This window comes from Perissodus microlepis, chromosome 7 (genome assembly GCF_051167445.1).
Source record: "Perissodus microlepis isolate ML-2025 ecotype Zambia chromosome 7, ASM5116744v1, whole genome shotgun sequence".
NCBI lineage: Eukaryota > Metazoa > Chordata > Actinopteri > Cichliformes > Cichlidae > Perissodus > Perissodus microlepis.
Genome location: NC_140467.1, coordinates 8049787 through 8068285, shown reverse-complemented (window position 1 = coordinate 8068285; position 18499 = coordinate 8049787). Strand labels below are relative to the sequence as shown.

Here is an 18499-nt window from a genome sequence, read left to right as displayed (position 1 = left end):
CTACAGTGCATTTGTATATTTCTGAAAAAGGCCACCACAATTATTTGTCAGTCAATTTCCGTTTTTACGTTTCCTTTCAGAATAAGACCCTAGCCAAATAATATACGGAAAAAGGGGTTAGCATGACAAATTCTACACACTTCAGATTAAAAAAAAAGAAGAAAGAACTAATTAAGGTATATTAATAAGCTATAAATATTTATATACTGTAATTAGGGCTGTGCGATATGACCAAAATCTCATATCCCGATATAAGAATCCTATCGTCCCGATAACGATATCAATCACAAAAATGTAACATTTTCTGTAAATTCTGTGAATCTCGGGCAGCTCGACTTGCAGGAAGTGTTTCCAGCTGCGTGTCATGCACCTGGAGTCGAGTGTTTTAACCGATGCATGAAACTATACATTTTTAGACATAAGTTGTAAAGGCCGCCGTTTTCTTTGTGAGTATTTATTACACGGCGTGCTGCGGGGAAAAGCCTGTTCTAACGTTTGAGTCTAAGGTTTATTTTTTAGCACCTGGTGGCTCTTTTTTAATTCTCATCCGTAAATAATCTGCTCTTTCACGTTATTCCGTTTATTTTGAAAAGTCTCAACAGGATCTTGAGCTTTATTGTGAAAGGTTTATGTGGAACATAAACAAGCGGACACGCCGATGCTGTTACCGTCGTTGTTGCTAATCACAACGCATAAAAACAGGCGCTTGTCCGTCCGTAGTGTGGTTATATAAAATATAAGAGAAAGAGAGAACTTTAAGAAATTAATATAGCCACTACAGTGACCATCAAAACAATGAAAAAATATTCCCGTAAACGGTTTATTTTGCGACACCACGAAACAAACGATAGCGTAAAATGAAACGACAGACGTTTTTATATCGTCATCCAATATATATCGTTATATCGAACAGCCCTAACTGTAATACTATTGGTCTTTTATTTTGGGGCTGTTTACAGTATATTTTTCATTTGCTACATATAGCGTAAGTCCATTACATTGTGAACACTAAAATTTTAAAAAGCCAAAATGTGTGTTACTGTCTCTTTAAAGAACATACAGTACCTTTTTTTCTTTCCCTCTTTACATTCATTTCTATCATTCTGTTTTTCTACCTCTTTTTATCTCCTTGTCATATCTGACGTTTTACTTTCACGGTGTCTTCGTCCACATCTCCTGTGGTCCAGTTAAAGAATACTAAGATCGGACTTGGCCCACTTTTTCTTGTCTAACCCTCCCAATTAGGCACAGGAAGGGCTGTGTGAGAAAAAGGTGGCGATACGGTGTGTGCGTGTGTGTTTGTGTGAGAATGATACTGGATACTGTATGCATTTATAGTCGCCACATGTGGGTGTATTGTAAAAAGGCCATTTAGCTGTGGATAAAGTATCAGTTTCCAGTACTCCTAATGGCGTTATTACAGCAGGCTGCAGGGCCCATTATTAATAGTAAATGACAGAGCGTCTCTCCTAAAGGTCTTAATATTGATTCCCCCCATCCTCAGACTAGTCTTAATGATGATGTTCCTCTATGTCTTTCTCTACGGTGCCATAATCAAGGCCAGACACAACCTCTGAGTCGCTGTAAAGGGAAACAAGCTCACACTACAAATGAGATTTCAGGACTAAAAGAGGTAGAGCTAACGGAATTGCCATTCCTAATTCCTCATGTAGCCATGCTCAGTTACACCTCACTGTTAGCAGTTAGCTCAAACAGCCCCTCCACTCTGCGTTGTGTTGAAAATTATGTGTGAAGGATTGTGTATCTATTTGTGCTGGGGTTTATTATCTGCATAAGAACAGAATGCAACACTTAAAAGGTGCAGCAAACCCACCTGTAGCTCTTTGGTGGACACATTAATACGCAATATATCCTCACAGTTCTTTGCTTGGCGACGCTGAGCTAATACAACTCCACAGATACACATCTATCAAATTTGTGGTAATTATGGCAATTGGATTCACATACTATAAAAAAAAACTCTGTTAGACTTGTACTGCCTTCTTTCTCCCGTCACTCCTCATTGTATTCAAGCAGCGCTCCAAAGACTCAGTCGGAAACAAGCAGCATGCCTCTTAATGGAAAGTAAAGAAAGACCAATTAAAAGACAAAAACAGGGTAAAATGTGCACAGCTCAAGCGCTTCATCCGCTGGTTCGCAGATGTGGGAAAGTTGAGTAACAATAATGGGTAGAAAACACAGAGAGAGTGAGATATGAAGAAACCCCAGAGGCAGTGGAGAGTAATAAGAAACTCATCAGTTTGGGGGTGCAGCAGTCGATTCCCTGAGGGGTTCAAACCAGCATGGGTGTGTTCCCTGTCAATACAAAAAATTAATAATTGCGACTGTGGCTGAGAGAAGGCCACCTTCTGAGCATCATAATGATTCTGCTCTCCAATGCATCACTTGGCTGCTATGGTCTGATAGTCTAATAAACCCTGTCTGTAGTGATTAAGGGGCCCTTCATGCTGCTAAATCCAAACTAAAATGAATTGAATTCAACTCCACTGTACTGACCTGATTGCTCCTTTCTTTTCTCCATTACAGCTTGCAAGGATGAACTATATGAACAAGAATGTAATAGACACCATGCTCATAAAGTCTGCGAGAAATGGCCATAACTCTGACCCTAACAAGTCAGGTGGAAAATACTTTTAAGCTCAGGCATGCTCCACTGACTCATCATTAAGGTCATTACCATTTCGTTAGGATCAACTCCAAATTATTGGCAGTAAAAGTCCAGAAGTTTAATAAATTCCACAATTGGAGCAGTAAACAGCTAAGCATAATACACTTAATATCTTGGTCTGACCAGGCTACACTGAACATTTGTCAATACTAATGTTAAAGGACAGCAACATACACTATATTGACAAAAGTACTCACTCACTCATGCGGATCATTGAATTCAGGTGTTCCAATTGCTTCCATGTCAACAGGTGAATAAACTCAATCACCTAGGCACGAAAACAGCTTCTACAAACATTTTTGAAAGAATTGGACCCTCTCAGGAGCTCAGTAAATTCCAGCGTGGTACGGTGATAGGATGTCACCTCTGCAACAAATCCAGTTGTGAAGTTTCCTCACTTTCGGAAACAACAGCAACTCAGTCACCTAAAAGCACAGAGCATTGTCAGAAGATGCTAATGGGCTTTGTGTTCAGAGGTCGACAACTTTCTGCAGAGTCGGTTGCTACAAACCTCCAAACTTCATGTGGCCTTCAGCTGAGCTCAAGATGAGTGTATGGAGAGCTTCATGAAATGGGTTTCAGTGACCGAGCAGCTGCATCCAAGCCTTACATCACCAGGCACCAATGCAAAGCAATGGATCCACTGATGCAAAGCACACCACCACTGGATCTAGAGCAGTGGAATTTACTTGTCTGACTGCATTGTGCGAAGTGTAAAGTTTGGTGGAGGGGGAGCATGGTGTGGGGTTATATTTTAAGAGATGGGCTCGGCCCTTTAGTTCCAGTGAAAGGAACTCTTGATGCTTAGCACACCAAGACATTTTGGACAATTTCATGCTCCCAACTTCGTGGGAAGGTTTCGGGGATGACCCCTTCATGTGCCAACATGACTGCTCACCGGTGCACAAAGCAAAGTCCATAAAGACATGGATGAGTGAGTCTGGCTTCAACACAACAGAACACCTTTGGGATGAATTAGAGCAGAGACTGTGAGCCAGGCCTTCACATCCAAACCTCACAAACACTCTTCTGGAAGAATTGTTAAAAAATTCCCATAAACACACCAAAACCTTGTGGAAAGCCTTCCCATAAGAGTTGAAGCTCTCATAGCTGTAAAGGTTGAGCTGGCATCGTATTAAACCCTATGGATTAACAGTGAGATGTCACTTAAGATTATATGCATGTGAAGGCAGACGAGCAAATACTTTTGCCAATAAAGTGCATCTTCCCTTCTGATTGATCAAACCTTTACAAACACCATGTATAAACAGCATCCTTGTTAGTCTCTCCCATAAGCACAATTTTAAGAGTCAAAATTAGAAAATGACAAAGCACATAACAAAGTAAAGGACTGACAGGTTGAGTCATCCAAGGTATTTTTTTTTTTGCAAAGGTTTGAGTTATTCTCAAAGATCTTCTCAAATAAGGTTTCAGCCCTGTCACAAGAAATATTATTAGATTATTTTTTTTAAGCAGGCTAGGTTTCTGCTTCAGTGAATTTAATGTGAACCATTTTCAATTTTCCTTAAAAATCCCCCACAAAGACACAGATGTCTGTCTCTGCTGGGTGTTGTGGATCATTCAGGGTAACCAAAAGAATGTCTCTTCTGGGAAAAGGTTTGTGTCTAGTTTCATTTTTTAAAGATATCAGAAGGCACTGTATGAGTTTGATCGGATCTTGGCCCCTGAGCTCAGAGAAGGATTTAACTTTCGTAACTAGAAGACTAAATAAGTTCAGGTGGGAAACTTGTGTCTCTGTAGCCTATAAGAACATGATTTTGGTCCTTTTTTACAATTTAAAAGACACAACTTACAGTTCCTGCCATCTTTGATGCTCTTTATGTTGAATTAGTCAGTGACAGGCTCGCCTTTATACACAGAAATTTGCACATTCATCTCAAACAGCAGAGTTGCTTCAGTGCAACTACTGAATGCAACACTTTTGAACTCAGTGGAGTTCAGTCTGCTACTATTAAACTTCCTGTGAGAGTGTCAGAGCAGATAGAGAGCTGCTCCTTTGAAAACTGATTAGACAGATGCTGTCCTCTACTGGTAGGAAGCATTAGCTACAGTTATGAAACGATCCAGAATGTAAATGAAGCACTTTAACACGTCAGCCGAGATTTCTTCCAGTAGAACAGGAAGCTGCCTGCTGCTGCAATGAGCATGATTGAGTCAGCAGTGGAATTTAAATTCATATTTAAGCAGAGCAGCCTTACACAAAGGGAGTTTTCCCCCATTAATTTATTGTATGGAGGTACAACAGTGAAATGAACTCATGATCATGTGCATAAACCGATGCAGAGCAGAAAAATTAGAGGGTTTTCAAAACAGCTGAGGTGTGGTTATGAAAAACAGGCTTTAACACGTATACACATATTATATATATAGTGCATGACGCGTGTCACAGTACTCTGCGTATGAGTTGGCTCCACTTCAAGCTATTCAACTCGGGAATGAAAGTGAGCCTCTTTAGAAAGTCAGAAAATCACACGCCATTGTTGGTAGCCATCCACCAGTTTCAGTGCAGCAGCCAGAGCAGCTCCTGACGCCAGCTTTTATAATCCTTCTCATTCAGATCTGAAGCCCACAGTGAAGCTATCAGATTAGCGCTGCTGGCTAATACACACTATGTCAATGAATGAAAACCATGCGCTGCCTTCTGTGCTGCCATGCCTGACTGAATAAGATATGATTCAGTGAAAGTAGGAGGGAAGCTGTTGTTTCACCACAGACCTGACTCCCTGAGAAGGTTTTCTAAATACAGCAGATATCATTTTCAAAGCAGACCTGCTGACTTATAAAACACACAGAGAGGTATTGTACGCGCAAAGCCAGACAAACCGAGTGACTCTAAATACATGCGGCAGCTGTGATGAGCTGTCTGCCTCCACCTCTGGAGGTGAGAGGTGGTGTCCCTCAGCTGTACAGTCGCCTCATTAAACCCTCAGACCTCCCGGCTGACTGAGACAGTGGGAGAAAAAGAGTAAAGTGACAGGGGTTGCACGTGAATGTCAGTAGGAGAGTGTAGTGAATATACATGTCTAAGTACAAATGTAAACACTCGAGCACTTCCATTTTATGCCACTTTGTATTTCTGTGTACTTTTTAGACCACAAAAAATTTGAGAGCCAACTAAAACTTCATATGAAAAACATATGGACCGGATCATACAGCTTAAACCAGTGGTTACCAATATGGATCAGACACACATACACAAGCGTCCGCCAGAATTGCAGATCTGATTGCACTTTTCTTCATTCATAATTCCATCAGTTTTGACCTCTCCAACACTACTGCCTGAAATGCAGCCCCAAAACATGGCAGAGGCTCGATCATGTTTTACAGATGGCTGTAAACACTCACTGTTGTACTACTCTCCTGAGTTTCTCAGTACATACTGATGACAATGTGAAGCCAAAATGTAAAACTGTTTCGATTCTTTAACAAAAGAGATCTGTTACCAGTGATTTTCAGCCCAGTTCCTTGTGAATGGCATCTTTACATCTTTTCTGATAAGGCTTTGCTAGTAGATCGATCAACCAAAGATTCAGATGCATCTCTCAGATCCTGTATCATTTCTTAAGGACATGACATTCAGATGCTGTTCTTCTGCTGTAGATAGATTTTAGCCCTTCCACTTCTTCTTTTGTCTTCCACTGTCCAATTTCCTTTAATTCTTTAAGAACGCACTGCACACCATGCCAAAATATGCCAAGTTTTCTTTTTGTCATTCTTCATAGATTCAACTAAAGAAATGGGAACAAATTATGAGTTTTTGTCACAGGCTAGAATAGAATAGAATAGAATAATCCTTTAATTAATTTTTTGTCACAGACTGCTAGTAATAAATATACAGTTTAAGTTGTCTGTTATATACGGACACATCACTGTTTTTTCCTGTGATTTTGGTGCCTTTTTTATGCTTGAATGATTCATAGGTCAGTGTTACGTACCCTAAACGGTAGAAAAAAATAAAACATCCTCTGAAAATGGCCAGATACAAGGACTGTACTGAAAATGAGTGAAAAAGGAGCCAATATTCAAAAACTTTGAAAGACATTGAGAAAGCCTGGAGAAGTATTGCCCTGGGCCTCTTTAGAAGATATAGAAGAAAGTCTGTCTCCTTGGAAGAAAAATATAAAGAAATGAGGGATTATTTAGAAGCTTTGCGCAATAATGTTCATTCAATCAACAGAATATTTTCTTGTATTATTAGATTTCGTAGGTTTTGTATCCTAATATACTTGCATTTAGGCAATATTTGTAATTCATAACTTTTACTTTTACTGAGGATTTTGCAGCGTGTTGCTGATTCAGTAAAGGACCAAAAAGGAAAAAAAAAAAAAACTCACACAGGCACAACATTTTTCTCTTACGAAGCAAAATCACCTCAGCCTGATTACATTACTTTCACTGCGGTTGTCACAAGATAAAGAAGCTCCACTAGGTGGCCAGCGGTGTAAGGTGTAAAACATAAATACCCACAAATTAAGATTTATTTATACAGCCATGCTTTTAAAACCAATTTTCAGAGTTCAGTGTAAAATAAACAATGAACATAATGTCAAGTAATATGTCATATAAACAAAACAAAGAAGGAAAACAACCGTCAGAGCAAATATGCCCCAAAATCAGCTTCGTCTTTGTATTTTTACCATTTTTGTGTCCACATTATTTCATCAAAAGAGATGATTCATTGCTGAAATCTTGCACACAAAGACAACTTTCTATTGTTCCCACAATGAATATGTGCATGCATACATTTTACATACTCGCACTTAATTCCTTTCTCAGCATATTTCACACACACAGCCCCCCCCCTCAGCACTCAGACGCACTCATCCTGAATAATCATAAGAATTTGATGTTTATCTCAGCCAGTATGAAATGCAGCCTCACACAGCATCATATGGTTGCATTGCCACATCGATCCATCACTAAACTCTCTGTGCTGTCACAGATTCTGCAAAAATGCTAAAACTGGCATCATAACCAGTCACATCCTGACATTAGAATAACTGAACGGCGGGCGAACTGGCGTCACGGTTCTTAAAAACTCTGATCACATCATGACTCGAATGACATTTAGGGAAAATCACTTGACAAAAACCTTCTTTCAGTCACGTCTTTCACACAAAGACACCGCTTCTATCTGCACCTCACAAACACATGCTGCAGCACAGTCCCAGTGCAGTCCCATGCAGCGTGTCCACGCTAAGGAGAATTACATTGACCTAATTCACTTAACTGGACCAGTTAGATATTTGGTCATTGGCTGGCTGAGCTCGGGTTTGATCCTCTGAGCTGAGCTCCAGCAGCTTCTAGCCTCAATAAAATCATCCTCCGCCTCTGACAGAACTCATCTCTTGGTGAGTTATTAATACCAACGGAGCAGACAGGATGTTATGCACTGATTCTTCAAGCTTCTCATCAACAAAGCGACATGAGAGCAGAAGAAGGTCGCCTTCTCTCCCTCTGCTCCATCTGTCCCCCAATACTGTACTTTACATCATTAAGAGGACTGGCAGAACTTGGACAGCCAAGTCAGAAAACTTGACAACATCAGAAAATGACCCAAAGTGTAGATTTTAGAGAGATTAAAAGCTAACTGAACAACCATTAAGCTTTTTTGTGCTGCAACACTGCTGTGGCTGTATTTTCTATTTTGTTTAGTTTTTTTTATATAAGCAGTTTTAAATGGCCTTGCTTGGACAGTAGCTTTGAGATTTGTGCTTTGTGACCATCGACGCCTCCAAAGAGTGATTATTCAGTCTGAGCTTAGCAACCATAACCATGCCTGGAAAGCCTGTCAAGCTTTCCAATTTCTCCTACGTGCTGTGTTTGGATCAATATATCTTTTTTAGAGTCTTAAAAAAAATTGCAATAAGACATCAGAAAAGACTCATGAAAATATTCAAATGTGTTTTTTTTCTGCTCTGAAATAAACTGGAAAACATGCTTAAAAAGCTTAGCGCATACAACAATATCCTTAATAGCTTAACAGCCTGTTGCATTTGTTTGTGGAAAAATGGATAGCGCTACACAAAAACAAACATACTATTATAAAAGATTTTAGGGGTTAAATAAAATATTTGTTACGCACTTCATTTATTCAAGGAAAGTCTAAATTCCAGTACACCCACCAAATCGAAGGTTCGCCTACCTCCCTGTCTGCACACAGCTGTAAAACCTGAAAATATCCCTTTTTGATAAATAAAGATATTTCCTCACAGTCTCAGCTTTTTGCATGTTTTTCTTTTTCAAGGATTAAAAAAAAATTAACGTTCATCTTTTTAAAAAACTACATTTTTACTAATACAAAGATTTTTAAGGCTAACACTACTATATTTTACTTTATTTTGGTGTCATTTATTCCCCTATTATTCTTATGAAACAAAGAAGTCTTCATTCTAAGAAATGGGTCAATTGTTTGGTCTTCATCACACCGTGTCTGAACTTGAGCAGTGCAAAATTCATGTTAACACAACACAGAAACTTCAATAAGTATCATTTTTATTTGCTGATAGGTTGTTTAGGCAGCATATAATCACTCCATCTATGCATACACAGTTAACAGGTGCACATTTAAGACTTCTTGAATGTTCGCTCATCTCAACCATACATCTAAAAGAAAACCTTTGTGTCAAACTGAAGATGTGATGTTTAACGAATTCGAAGCAAAATCGGGATCAAATGAGCCCGCGTTCTTGTTGTAAACTGCAGATTTGAAACAGTCAACTTCACAAAGCAGATCATCAAATTTATGCAATCAGTAGGACGAACATATGTTTTTACTGCTGTCTGCAGAATCCCAGTTAACAGTTTCATTAAGGAACCGCGAGCTTGCTGGCCTGCCCCATATAAGCTGTGGGCGAGTGCTGCACAGTGTGACGGAGGCTGACTGTGCTCCACTTAGATGTTAAAGGCCATGTTAACATTTTGAATTCATGTTGTTTTCCCTCAGAAGGAACACATATTGTGCTCACAAACCCAACTGCATAAAACATCCCGGGGTCTTCCACCTCCACACTTTTCTCCGCGAGCCAAAAACATATACTACATTTGAAGGGGAGAAAATTACATTTCAGAGAGACAAGCAGTGACAGCGTTGGTTTCTTTTCTTATATGGAGGAATCTTAAGGTAGGGAAAAGGGCATTTCTGATATTCTGCTTATTGGTATGTAAATTATATCAGGACTTGTTGTAGATTCAGCCTGAATCTGAATAAGGGAATAAAGGCTCCCAAAACAGCTGATATTACCACTTGTCTTATTTGTCTCCAAGTTTATCGATTAAGTTTTAGTCATATAACTTTTCTGGGGCTTTTTTTTCCCCAAAAACTGAAAACAGCAGTGAAAATTAATGAGATTCCAAACATTACTGAACATTTTCAGCATGCTGTCATTTTTTTATTTCTACTAAATCAGAACAGCAGTCGCCTCAAGATGTAAGGTAAAGACTCTGCAGTAATACGGAAAACCCCAACAATCAAATGACCCCTTTGAGCAATGCACTTGTGACAGTGGGGAGGAAAAACTCCCTTTTAACAGGAAACAAGCTCAGGGAGGGGCAGCCATCTGTTGCGACTGATTTGGGGTGAGGGGAGAAAGATAACATCACAGGCATAGACATAAACACATTATTTTGCTTTTAAGGCTGCGTCCACACTAGCCCGGATAGATTTGAAAACTGCCTTTTCTTCTGAAAACGCTCTGCGTCCACACTAGCGTTTTCAGTCACGTTCACAGAGTTGTGCGTCCACATTGAAACGGCCCAAAACGCTTACGTTCCAGTCCTGCGCATGCGCAAAAGCGAGTGAGAATTAAAGGATTTGAAGAAAAGCTATCTGGAGCATGTACAAAGTGATATTAATCTTTTTTAGGGCTGTCAAAATTGAGAGCAATCAACACAACTGCTGTATAATGCACTCCGCTATCTTTGTTTAATTGGTCACATGACTGCATCACATGACTAAAATGCGTCAACGTTTTAGAAAATCTGCGTTTTCGAGTATCCACACTGCGACGGGACAGCTCCGTTTTGAAATGTATGCGTTTTCAAAACGCTGCGTTTTTCTTGAGGAAAACGCCGTCTGAGTGTGGACGGGAGGCCAAAACGGAGAGAAAACGAATTTAGAACCTGCCAGACGTCGTCTGTAAAATAAATAAATAAATAAATAAATGAATAATAACAACAAGAGGGAACTGAGTCCATTTTGCCAAGTGTCTTTTCTCACATCTCCACCACACTCTTCTCTTAAAACTCCACCTTTGTCTTTCTCACTTTGTCACACACACACACACACACACACACAGACACTTATTCACACTTCTCTCCACTCCATACTGTTCTAACACCTCTGTGGTTGTGATCTTCAAGGCACTTCTATAAATCTGCCTCACTGAGTCGAGCAGCCGTTTGCACCTCACTCACGCTCGCTCCGGATGAGGTGCTGAACATGGAGGAGAGCTCTACATCAAAATCATTAGGTGCAAACGGGCACAAGCAACATCTAATGTACAAACGAGCAGATGCTGTTATAGTTTAAGCTCAACAACAACACACTAATTGTCATAACAGGCCTCGTTTCGTGTCACGCCAACAGTGAACCGGCGTGGACTCACTCGTTTTCTTATAACATCCGTGACTCGACACAGTGTCATCAGTGAAAAGGCCCTTTGTTTTAAGCTTTTGGTTTTTTAGGGGGGTGGAGGGTGGAATTAGGAGAGAGCGGAAGATGACACAAAGCATTTGAACCCACGCAGTGACTGACCTAACCACTCGGCTATCCGTTCAGCCAGAAAGTTCCAGAGTATTGCTTAAAAAATGTAGAAATTGTTATGCTTTGTTGGTATTTTGTGGTGCAGTTTGTTGCTTTGATGGTGAGATTTATTTACAGCACATTCATTTACAAGACAGAGGGGTGAGAATCTTGAAGCAGCTAAACACACACACAAACATAGACGGGGAATAAATAACAACTCCCCTGAGATGTGCACTTGAAATTGTTTCTTTGTTGGCAATCCAGCTATCACGCTTAAATAATTTCTGTATAAAAGAAAGCAGTTTGACTGATTGGCACATGATGTTTATGGACACTTTTAGAAAGTGATACGTCCTAAATGACAACTCACACCTGCGTGGTGCAATGCACACACAAAAAACTTGCCAACACAGATATTTTTTTGGGGAAACAAATATGCATGTTTGTTCCCGTAAAATCTGCATGACTGGCTTCCCCCGTCCCATCGATTTAAATGAGAGCACAGTGAAAACATGTCTGAACGCCGTAGTTCCTAAAAAACTGTGATGTAGGCACATGAAGGAGGTGACGGCAGAGTCACCTCAACGTGGAGGTCCATCAGGCCTCTCTGCCAGTGCAGTGCTCCCTCTGGGACTGGAGCGGGGCTTTCTACAGTGTACCTGACTGGAAATAGCCTGTTAAAACGTGTAAGTGCGTGCATGTCTGCACGGTCGGGCAGACGTGATTGTGCACTCAGACGGGACATCCATATCTCTGATTTTTTTTTCTTTTCTTTTGGCTGTGTGTGGCCTCTGAGTCGAGCGGCTGGACTCCTTCTAGATGATTCCTCGGCGGGCCGTGAGTGTGTCAGCAACTGTCTGCCATAAATATACTCCGCTCTCCACTGGATGGAAGTCAAATACTAATATGACAGGGAGAGAAAGAGGGAGAGGGAGCGAAAAAATATATGTAGTGAAGGGGACAACAAGCTGTGCACAAACAGCAGAGGGCTCAAGGACGTTCTCGGCAAAGACGACGTTCATCTGGAGAGCAGCGAGGTGGGAAGTTCAATACACGCATAGACTCATGTTTAAATGTATAAGTGAGGGAGGAAGAGAATAGACCTGTCTGTTAGAGGCACATTAGCATTTTAACCCCTCACACATCACAACACCACACTCCCACTCTGTCAGCAGCTCTAACTCAGTAATCAATCACATTGATGCAACCCATGGAAACACAGGGACTGAGACAGAGCAGGCGAATCCTCTGTAAACATGCTCGGCAATGTCCAAAAATAAAATTAAAAAACTGCGTGATTTCAAGCTACACTGAGGCTTATTTCGCAGCTGGGAACGCAGCCCTTTTTAGCCACTTACTGGGGCTTAACTGAACCTCAGAGGGTGCGATGATAAGCATCTCCTCCACTTTTAACTTCTATCCAATGTTCTCTCTGCGCAGACACCCTGACTGCTCTTACACTGGCTGACAGAAGCAGGTCACTCAGTCAAGTCTGCTGCCAGAAATCCACTGGAACATCACAACAACCCTCCATCTTCAGAGGCTACAGTTTGGTTTTGATTTTGTTTTTTTAATCAAAACACCCTCAAAGCTACCCTAAGCATGACCTGCACAATTATTGAGTATTTCATGAGCACCACATGTGCACATGCCAGTGAAATTTTAAAGGGGGTGATCAATATGAAAGCTTCATGGGAGTGCAGGTATCGTGGAATAACAGCACTGATCTGGGCTGGCATGCAGCAGTTGTTTGTGTGAAGCGTGTGTGTCTGCTCAGACTGTACAGCAGCCAGCAAAGAGAAGAGAGAGAAGAAGAAGAAGAAGAAAAAAAACATTTGATCCACAGCGAAGGCCTCGCGTCCTCGACCAAAATAAGGAGAAAACCGCAGGCTGTGGCATCAAGCCTAAACGGACACACCCCCTCCAGCCTGGAGGCATCGAACCAGCGATAAACAGACCGCGGCTGCTCCTGGCTGCGATGTAATCATTATAGTTGCTGATCCTGGTGGACTGAGCCCTTCATTACGGCTCGTAATTGTATTTCAGCAACAAAACAGGCCTGCAGCCTAGCAAAGGTCCGTGTTTACACCGGCTTCTCGCTTTAATGCAGACTGACAGATGACTGCACGAATGACATCTTAATCAAACCAGCAACACTCATTTACACAAACACGCCACACACGCACGCCTCTCCGCGGATCCGCGCTCCTGGCCCCTCTCCCGTCCAGCGCATATCTCACCTTGCTTGACACATTTGAAGCGGACCGGGTCTTTGCAGTGTTTGATCACGGCCAGCACGTCCCGGGTAGTGAGCCCGGCTACTGGCATGTCGTTGACCTCCAGCAGCAGTTCATCCTGGGCCAGTTTGCCGCTCTGGATCAGCCCCTTCCCCTGCTTCACCTCGCCGAAGTAGGGGAACTGGCCGTTCTCCGCGCCCCCCTTCAGCTCGAACCCCAGCTCGCCTTCTTTCCCCCGGGTTATCACCGCTTCGTGGACTTTGTTGGTCCAGTGGTTTTTCTTCTTGAGGCTCTTCGACATCGTTAGGGCGAGTTAATCACCGCGGGCTAGCCCCTGCAAAAGCCTCCTACCGTCTCATCTCTGCCTTTTGTGCGAGCGGCTGCAGCTTCACGGCGCTCGTGGCTCCATCATCACCGGTGCACGCTGGCGCAGTGTCCGCTCTGCGAGCCGCGCAGTCGGGAAGAGAGCTGCAGTACAGCACGGCAGCGGACTGAAATAATTATCACTCTGTGAGACACACAGACGCAAGAGACAGATCCTGGCGGATGACCCGGATGTGAAGCCTGAAGGAGGGGAGAGATGAATGGTTCTGGTTCGGCGTAAAGGGATGGAGAGGAGGGGAAATAGCACAGGAGGCGCTTCACTCTTACTACACTGCCAGGGGCGCTTCCTCGGGCTCACTGTGATCGCATACATGTAGGACGAAATATGGTGCGCTGCGTGATAGCCTGTATAAACTTGCTCACGCGCAATTTACACGCAAGTGCGTTTGGGGAGTGTGAGAAACAGCAGGTTTCGCGCTGCAAAATTCATATATCTGTGGACTTTGCTAGAATATTCCCTTTCTAAAAAAAATATGCAACAAGCTTGTAAAGACTACCCAAAGGCTGCATTACCACGCGGGACAACACCAGGGACAGCAGGTTCACCGGGATGTGGTGATTTCGAGATTAATGGTTGTTTGTTAACACTAAGTACAAAATTTTGTATCTAAAATTAGAGAGAATTAATAAAAGGCTTTATTTATATAAGACTTGGGGTAACAAAAGGTTTTATTAATGCCGATTTTATTCTGCTAAATAAATATAAATATAATATCTACACAGTACGCGGGGAAACCTGCACAGAGGTGTGCCAAACTATGGTTAAACTAATACGCAGTTTAGAGTAAAACTGCTGTAGTTGGTCAGTAACCGCCTCCCTCACACATCCATACAGACACCCTCCCTCGTGCATCAATACCTGGTTCTGACATGCAGGATTGTCCATTACATGAACATACATTCCTAAATATTGCGCTTCAAAAAGCGCTTTTCATCCCTCGTGGATTCATTGTTGGAATTTTGTAATTCATCCACACAGCACATAACAGGTTTATTGGATGGATGGTTGAGCAGAAACAAAAGTTTGTTTTTGTTTTTTTAATGTATTTTTTGTTTGTTTTTGTTTGTTTAAATGTTATAATGCGAAGAAAAAAGCGTCGCATCCTGACTTGTGTTTTGTTAAAAGTTCGCCATCTCTGTGTTGGTCACAGTTACATAACTATGATGACATAAATCCAAGTTCAACACAAAACGACAAATCCGTTTGTTGCCATTACTTTTTCATGGCTTGCATGACTTTCTGAAAGTGGGTGAAGTAAAGTTGCGTTCAATATTTAATGCATGAGTCAAGAGCTGCTGGTCTGAATCTACTGAGGAGGATGGTCCCTCTTACTGCCACTCTGGATGTGTGTGTGTGTGTGTGTGTGTGTGTGTGTGTGTGTGTGTGTGTGTGTGTGTGTGTGTGTGTGTGTGTGTGTAATGTGAGCATTCTCCCTACAAAACAACATTACTGTACACAGAACGCAGCCAGTGAATAAAACACAAGGAGCAGTGGACTCTGTCTTTACATACTTGGGTATCTTTTAGCATTTAGGTCATACAGATGTTCAGAGTGCCTCTGACACGAATTCTAAGCAGATGATGGAGACTAGATTCATTTTCTCCATCGCAGTAGAGAAATATTACTGAATAATCCAGAAAACTGGCTGGATTAGTAGACTAGATACCCATGGGGGAAATGAATCCCAGTTTTGCTTTTGCTCTGCTCTACTGGTGGACGTCAGAATTGCAGCATCATGAGGCCTCTGGCCTGGACTGAAACTCTTCATTTTCACTCCAACACCAGCTCATTTATTGGGTCTGGTTGCACTAAATTATGAAACCAGCTCACGCTGCCTTCAAAGAGAATACAAATGTGGAGCAGTCTCTTGCTCTGGCGCTCTCTTTGTTACATAAGTTGTATATTTGTGCAGGCAGGATAAATCATACACTAAATTTTTCCCCTGTGCTCATATATCTATATCTGGATCAGAGTTTTTCACTATTTTGGACCTTCTCTTTGTGAGCAGAAGTGCGATAGAAGAACAAAGAGAAAAGCCATCAGCTGTCGAAGCTTTGAGCTCGAGCAGCTAAATTTGGAGTCACTTTCGGCAGCTCGTTGGCACTTCAAGATTATTTATTTTTTACTGACAGGATGCTAAAGTAGAGCAGGAGCTCTCTGTGTCTGTATGGCCACTCGAGAACAATGACACAGCTTCAGTGTTAGGAGGAGGTTGAAGAGGAGGAACACATACTCCTTTTTTTTTTTCTCGAGTGTCACTTTGATGCTGATGTTTGCTCCAAATTGTCCAAATAACAGAAGAAAACAGTCGAATTAGCAGTGAATCTGCACCCTGAAGGCATCCACACAGGCCATCTCAGGCGGCCTGTAAACACGTTTGTGGCCGTGTTTGTGCATACTGGGCGGGGGAGGAAGAAGAAAGATACGGATATTACTTTATATCATCATTATAGACAGAAAGTAATGAGCATCCTAAAGCAGACTGCCAACAACAGAAGGCAAAAATACAATAACACGAGGCAGCCTGCGCACTCAGAGGGGGAATTTCAATAGAGCTTATATGGATTTAGTTCACCGCCTCCCTCATTGACTCTGCTTTGTGCATTTGCTATTCGGGGGAAAGAAAAAAAATGCACACTAAGTTGTTTTTATTGCTCAGCGAGGACAGAGGGGGAGAAGGGTCACCTTCACACAGGCACTCGCACACAGTCTCCTCCACTATTTATCACCTTTATTCAATCCACAGATTAAGGAAAAAAGGGACAAGGGGTGTCTGCATGCATCTGCAAACATGAGACTGTAACAATATTTGGGATATGCATTTTACACTTTAAAAATTACACATGCACATGACACGATCGCATCTATGAGGAACCCACGGGTGTAGTGGAGCTAAAAATCTGTTTCACACATACTCACAGTCAAACGCAAGACACACACACACAGAATAAGTTAATTAGACTGAATGGCTTTAGGGAATTGGCAACTGAATCACATTTGCTTTTTCTTCGAGCTCACAATGAGATTTAATTATGAAGGGAAACTTGCGACGCCAGAGTACACCTGTTAAAAAAAAAAAATACAGACTGAATCCAAACCAAACCAGACAAAGGAGGCTGGAAATTCAGCAGGATTAAGATCATATTAGCTTCTGTGGATCTGTGTCGGTGTCAGTGTCGGCTCGGTGCAGAAATGTTACTCAAAAGCAGAGATTTGAAGCTGCACCAGTTATTTTAGATTAGGTGGTCCTGCAAAGAACCTCTCCTTGGCTTTAGTGGGCTTAATATTTTACATTAAATGCAAGTTTTTTCTTTACGAATCTCACACTGATACTTCCAAGTCTCCCAAACTTTATATAAAATGTGCTGGTTATTGCACTCATCTGGTTTTTGATCCCTTCGTGGTCTGCTCCGGCACCCTGTTCCTTCCTTCTCTTTTTCCTTAAACACATACCTTGTTTTTGAGTACATTATTCACACCGTTTGATCTCCCCGGGAGGACTTTAGGGATTAGCTAAATGACCCTGCAATTAGCTTTTAAATCACACAATACCTCCCCAAAAATAGTTTCCTCTCAGCTAATGCCCTATCATTGTGCTTGAGTGGTGATGGCTTAGCTAAGTCTGCAAGATAGGAGACAGCCTTGGCACTGCTGCTGCTGCCACCCATTTGTGGGATGTTCCTTGCCATCATCTAGCTCTCTATTAAATATATAAATATGGAGAGAGACTGGAATGTGACAGTTGTTCTGATAATCCTTTCACTATCTCTAAACTAATTCCTTTGATCAGCTTGTGAATGCTGGAAATAATTTTGGGCTTCAGTTCTTGCTTTAAATTACCACAGCTTGATAGAAAATCACTTTCTCGCTCTAGTTCAAGATTAATTAGCCCTAATCACGGGGGCTTTCCAGTGGAGATTTTATATGAAGGCCCAATGTATCTTTGTCACAAGCAATCTTTGTTAATTATATCCAAACTGCTGATTAAATTTTTCCCCTTGTCTCCTTTATAACCATCAAGCAGCCATCAGTCTATTAGTTACATGCTGTTACTAACAGTGTACACTAGATGGGGCTAGTTGTTGCTTTTCTTTTCCTATGCTGAGCTGTTAATATTAGGATATATTATTTATGTAGTCGTTTCTTTAATAAAACAGACATCTCTGACAGATTAACTACTATCACAGACTCACTGATCACTGTGCCAAAGATAGCCTAGTATATTTGTAAAGGAAGCTGTTTTCTGTAGTATATTCTGTATGTTTTTAAAGCAATAAAAGCCATTAGTAATTTAATTAAATATTGTAGTTTTGTTTATGCATTGTGAATGTGAAAAGCCCAGCAAGGTTCAAGATTTGGAAATTAGAAATATCTATAAACTATATGCGCAGCACATCAGTTTCATGCTCCATGTTGAAACT

General features: G+C 41.5%; 1 protein-coding gene across 2 annotated transcripts in view; it reads right to left on the bottom strand.

Moving 5' to 3' along the window:
* Window positions 1-14385, bottom strand: part of magi2b (membrane associated guanylate kinase, WW and PDZ domain containing 2b) — an 88924-nt gene extending 74539 nt beyond the window's left edge. For both annotated transcript variants that reach the window (XM_084933123.1, XM_084933124.1), the window contains exon 1: window positions 13697-14385. In XM_084933123.1, coding sequence (XP_084789249.1) covers window positions 13697-13994 — 298 coding nt within the window. In that variant the 5' untranslated portion in view covers window positions 13995-14385. The remainder of the gene's footprint in view (window positions 1-13696) is intronic.
* Window positions 14386-18499: the final 4114 nt, after the last annotated feature.